Source organism: Primulina tabacum, chromosome 15 (assembly GCF_025594145.1).
Source record: "Primulina tabacum isolate GXHZ01 chromosome 15, ASM2559414v2, whole genome shotgun sequence".
NCBI lineage: Eukaryota > Viridiplantae > Streptophyta > Magnoliopsida > Lamiales > Gesneriaceae > Primulina > Primulina tabacum.
Genome location: NC_134564.1, coordinates 27,228,143 through 27,233,734, shown reverse-complemented (window position 1 = coordinate 27,233,734; position 5,592 = coordinate 27,228,143). Strand labels below are relative to the sequence as shown.

General features: G+C 45.1%; 1 protein-coding gene across 1 annotated transcript; it reads left to right on the top strand.

The window, feature by feature from the left end:
• Positions 1 to 692: 692 nt before the first annotated feature.
• LOC142526023 (uncharacterized) lies at positions 693 to 4,826 on the top strand. Its single transcript, XM_075630298.1, has 7 exons — positions 693 to 1,011; positions 1,280 to 1,524; positions 1,613 to 1,831; positions 1,999 to 2,333; positions 2,406 to 2,555; positions 2,811 to 2,934; positions 4,641 to 4,826. Exons 1-7 carry the CDS (start codon positions 693 to 695, stop codon positions 4,824 to 4,826), a joined length of 1,578 nt encoding a protein of 525 aa, XP_075486413.1.
• The last annotated feature ends 766 nt before the right edge of the window (positions 4,827 to 5,592 follow it).

Genomic DNA, 5,592 nt, shown 5'->3' with positions numbered 1-5,592 from the left:
CCATGCTGTGTACCTGGAAGGAGAGATTATTTTGCCTTTGACTTTGGGCACTCGGGAATTGAGGAATACGGTCATTATTACTTTCACAGTTGTGAATGTTACATCATCATATAACATCATATTGGGCTGACCGGCCATGAATGAGTTGAAGGCGGTAGCATCCACATATTATCAAAATATCAAATTTCCAGTTGAAAATCAAGTGGGAGAAGTACGGGGAGATCGGCCATCTTCCTGGAAGTGTTACGTGGAAGCAGTCCGAGTGGATCAGAAGAAGGCCAGGAGGAAGAAGAAGAGAGTAAGTGGTGGTGAGGATATGGAAAGAGTAGTAGAGAAGGGGGATGTTCATTTTGTGTCGGAGGAAGAACATGAAGTGATGGAGATTGGGCCAAGCAATGAGATCCGGGTTGCTTGAGATCTGGACTTATCCACCTGGGTCAGTTTATTAAACTGTTTAAAAGCTAACATTAGTGTTTTTGCCTGGTCCCAACAGGAACTGATCGAGATCTCACCCCTTGTGGCTGAGCATAATCTAAACATTCTCCCGAGAAGAGACATTTTGGTCTCGAAAAGGACAAAGTGATTGAGGAACATGTTCGAGAATTGTAGCAGGCTGACCACATTCGGGAAGTAATATTTCCTACTTGGCTCTCGAATTGGTGTTAGTTCCAAAGGATACTGGGAAGTGGAGGATGTATGTGGATTTTAGAGATATCAACAAAGCTTGCCCTAAAGATCATTACTCCCTGCCCCAGATTGATCAGTTGGTGGAGTCCACTTCTAGGTATGAAATTTTCAGTTTCAGGGACGCTTATCAGGTGTACCATCAAATCCCCCTGGACAAAAATGATCAAGATAATGCCAGCTTCATTACCTCGGGAGGCACATTTTGTTATGTGGTCATGCATTTTGGGTTAAAGAATGCCGAGGCTACATATCAGCGTTTGATGAATCGAGTATTTGAGAAGCAGTTGACGAGGAATGTTGAGGTATATGTTGATGATATATTGGGCAAGTCTAGAGAGATTTATTGCTTTACTTCGGATTTAGAAGAGACTTTTGCCACTCTCATGCGTTTTGGGATCATCCAAGTGCATATTTGGCTTGAAGAGTGGTAAATTTTTGGGTTTATTGGTTACTGACCGGGGGATCGAGGTGAATCCTTAGAAGGTCAAGTCAGTGCTAGACATGTCATCCCCTCGATCTGTCCAAGAAATACAAAAGCTAACCGGGAGAATTGATTCACTTTCTCGGTTCATATCTCGATCATTTTTTTCAGATACTGAGGAAACACAACAATTTGGGTGGAATGAGAAATGCGAGCAGGCTTTTAAAGATCTTAAGAGTTACTTGACAAAACTTCCTGTCTTGGTGAAGCCAGATCCCGGGGAAAAATTGTTTGTCTATTTATCCACCACAAAGTATGCTGTTAGTTCAGTGCTTATAAAGGAAGAAAGCTTAGATCAGAAGCCTGTGTATTATGTTAGCCATGCTCTCAGAGGACCCGAGCTCCGATATAATGAAGTGGAAAAATAGCCCTGGCCCTGGTTATGACCACCCGAAAACTGCAGCCTTATTTTTTGTCACACCCGATTATTGTGCTTACCAACAGTCCTCTGGGAGGATTATTACTCATTCGGAGGTGTCTGGGAGAATGATAAAGTGGACAGTTGAGCTGGGAGAGTATAATATTGAATATAGGCCCCGGGTTGCCATCAAAGCACAAGCCCTATCAGATTTCCTATTGGAAATGATTCAACCTGATGAGGAAGAGGTGTGGAGAGTATTTGTGGATGGGGCGTCGAGTCTTGCTGGATGTGGAGTGAGAGTGGTGATGATAGCCCCCCGGAAGAAAAAATTAAATTGGATTTGAGAATTGACTCCTGGGTGACCAACAACGAAGCAGAATATGAGAGAGTTCTCCTTGGTATGCATGCTTCCCGGGAAATAGGAGCTTCCCGAATTATTTTATATTCCGATTCATAACTAGTCACTCAGCAAATAAATGGCATTTATGAGGCTAAGGATGACAGAATGCTTAAATATCTAAAGCTCATTAAAGCCCAGACAGAATCTTTTGTGGATTGGAGTATCGAGCAGATCCCACGGGATAAGAATGGGGAAGCATATGCTTTGGCTAAAATGGCCGCCTCCTTATCAGAAGTCAATACTCGAGAAGTATTGCATATTACTCGGCTGATTCTTTCTATTGATGAGGAAGTGCTGCCAGCACCAGATGATGCTTGGATGACACCTCTGATCAAATTCATTGCCCATAATGAATTACCTGAATATCGAGCTTGGGCTCAAAAGATCAAAAAACAAGCTCCCAGGTTTGTTCTTTTAAATAACATCTTATACAGGAGATCATACCAGGGACCTTTGTTAAAATGCTTGTCTATCAGAGAGGTGGAGTATGTCCTCCGAGAAATACATGAAGGATGTTGTGGGGAGCATCTTGGAGGAACAACGTTGGCCTGGAAAGCAATGCTTGCTGGATTCTGGTGGCGTAGTATAAGCCAAGAATCTTTTCGAGTTGTCTGGGCTTGTGAAGGGTGTCAACATCATTCCAATTTTTAGCACAGCCCGACCTCTCTTATGAAACCTATTTGGGTATCTTGTCCCTTCGACCAATGAGGCATGGATATTATGGGACTTTTCCCAGTTGCTCGAGCTCAAAAAAAATGCCTCTTGGTTGCAGTAGATTTTTTCTCCAAATGGGTTGAGGCTGAACCTCTGGCTAGAATCACTGACAAGGAGGTGTTGAAGTTTCTGTGGAAGAAAATTGTATGCTGATTTGGAGTGCCCAGGAGATTAATTTCAGATAATGGAAGGCAATTTCAAGAAAAGGAGATCACGTCCTGGTGTCAAGAAATGAAGATCACTCAATCTTTCACCTCTGTTGCTTACCCTCAAGCAAAAGGGCAGACAAAGGTAATAAACAGAAATATTATGTAATCTTTGAAAACTTGGCTACAAGGCAAATGAAAAGACTGGGTGGATGAGCTACCTAGTGTTCTCTGGGCAAACAGGACTACACCCCGATCACCTACTCAAGAACCTCCTTTCAATCTGGTATATGGTTCTGAAGCAGCTCTTCCTGTTGAAATTGGGCAAACTTCTGCCCGGGTAGAATCTTACCCGGAGTAGTCAGGCAATAGAATTAGATCTAGTGGAGGAAAAGAGAGAGCGGGCTATGATTCGAATAGAAGCTTATCGAGGTCGGGTCATGAAATCGTACAACAAGCGAGTTCGGATCCGAGACTTTCAGATATGCAATCTAGTAATGAAAAAATTCAAGCCAGCTGGAGATGTTGGTAAATTAGAAGCTCGGTGGGAAGGACCCTTTAAAATAATCCGAAAAGTCAGCTCGGGAGATTTTTATCTAGATGATGCTCAGGGACGCTATCTCAAAAGACCTTGGAATATTTTTCACTTGAAAAAGTATTAGGATTAAATATACTTATTGTTTGAAGTGATAATGAAGTTCTTTTCAAAAAGTACATTAAAAATTATATCTAAATTCGGGAGGTATAATGCTCTGGTTAATCAAAAGCCCAGGGAGTACCCTGACCTAGGGCTCCGCACCATGGTTATATATTAAGCCCAAGGCTCCGTACCCTGGCTTGGGGCTCTGTGCCTCTACCACTCAAAAGTCCAAGGATCTGTACCCTGGCCCATGGATTCTTACCATGGTTATTAATAAGCCTAGGGCTCCGTACCCTGGCTCGGGGCTCCGCACCTCGACCACTCAAAAGTCTCGGGATCCGTACCCTGGCCCAGGGCTCGACCACTCAAAAGTCTCGGGATGCGTACCCTGGCCCAGGACTCCGTACCCTAGTTATTCATTAAGCCAAGGGCTCTGTACCCTAGCTCGGGACTTCGCACCTCGACCACTCAAAAGTCCCGAGATTCGTAACCTAGCCCAAGGCTCCGTACCCTGGTTAATAATTAAGCCTAGGGCTCCGTACCCTGGCTCGGGGCTCATGCACCTCAACCACTCAAAAGTCCTGGGATCCGTACCCTGGTTATCCATTAAGCTTAGGGCTCCGTACCCTGGCTCGGGACTTCGCACCTCGACGACTCAAAAGTCCCGGGATCCGTACCCTGGCCGAGGTCTCCGTACCCTAGCTCGTGCCTCCGTACCTAGACCACTCAAAGTCTCGGGATCCGTACCCTGGCCTAGGGCTCCGTACCCTTGTTATTCATTTATCCTAGGGATCCGTACCCTGGCTCGAGGTTCCGCACCTCGTTCATTTGCTAATTACAGGGACTCATACCTTAGCTCAAGGCTCAGTATCCCGATCACTTATTGAAAATACCGATTATTTTACAAAACTTGGAAAAATTCAGAGATTCAACATCCAAAAGTAATTTACGAATGGGAAGAATTCAATTATTTCTAAGGCATGACAAGTAAGAAAGTTGAAAAGAAGAATATTTTGTTAAAGAAAAACCCGAATGCAGAGATTACAAATCAGGAAATAAAAGAAAATTTTTTACAATCCTACTCTACCTCTATCGGACTTGAGCCTAGGCTGCTCCCCTTATTTTGTGACCTCCCCCTATTAGGCATCCTTGGGAAGGGATGCTATGGCCCGTTCAAAATCGGGAAAGTTTTCTCTATCTTCTGAAATCAGCCCCGCCTCTTCAAATTGATCATGGCACTCGTCAAAGCTGGTCCGGAAGAAAGACTAGGCCCGATCTTCAACTGTCTTCTTGAACTCGGAAGACTGGAGGAAGGAGGCTCGCCATTTATCTTGATTGAGCTCAGCGACACCCAGAGCATTCTCAACAGGCTCTGCCCGGGAAAATTGTCTCTCTAGATCCTCAGACAAGTAATTACTCCTTGACTCCAAGACAGAGAGATGCCGTTGTAAAGTTTCCTACCGGGCAAGGCCTTCTTCAATGTCATCCCGGGTCTTTTTCAGATCTATATTAGCCCATGCCAATTGCTGGTTGGTCGTGTCCAAAGTAGTGAGATGGCCGGCCATTTCTTCATTGTGAGCAGATCGGACCCAGGGCAGCTCTCCTTGGAGTTGCTCGTGAAGCTCTTGCATGGCCTCGACTTGATTGCCTTTTATGGTAGCCACCGCTGCTACCTCTTCAAAGGCTGTCACCAGCATTTGAACAACCTGTTCAGAAGGAGTTAGTTAAAAAAAGAAGAGAAGATCAGAGTGAATTACGGATAGGATCCGGTTTGATCCCTCGAAAATCTTGAGGGTCGCGAGGGAGCTCTTCAAGCGTTCCTCCTAAACTGGAAGAAGCATCTGTTTGAGGAGCTTGAGTTCAGTTGGGGTGGCTCTCTCCAAGAAAATATTGACTGGGGGGGCAAGCTTGACTGAAGAGGCTCTTGGAGTGGCCGGCTTTGGGAAGGAGGGGTGGATTGAGTCATTTGGGAGGCTCCTTGGTCTCCTCCTTTGTTATCATCCATCAGGATCTGTTCCGGGCTTGCTACAGCTTTCGCTTCCTCAGAATAAGGGGAACGTGATCTGCGGAGTCTTCTGGGGAATCAGCCCGAGTCACCACCCGCTCTTGTTGAGTCTCCACTCGGACATATTCACTCATCCAGGCCACCTCCTCATCGGCCCT

What these genes read in the sequence shown, in the direction of transcription:
- LOC142526023 (XM_075630298.1), top strand. Translation starts at nt 693, where the DNA reads ATGTATGTGGATTTTAGAGATATCAACAAAGCTTGCCCTAAAGATCAT. An exon ending in ATATGTTGATGATATATTGG is followed by an intron (nt 1,012 to 1,279) that starts GCAAGTCTAGAG and finishes CATTTTTTTCAG; the next exon opens with ATACTGAGGAAACACAACAA. An exon ending in GTTGTCTGGGCTTGTGAAGG is followed by an intron (nt 2,556 to 2,810) that starts GTGTCAACATCA and finishes TGGAGTGCCCAG; the next exon opens with GAGATTAATTTCAGATAATG.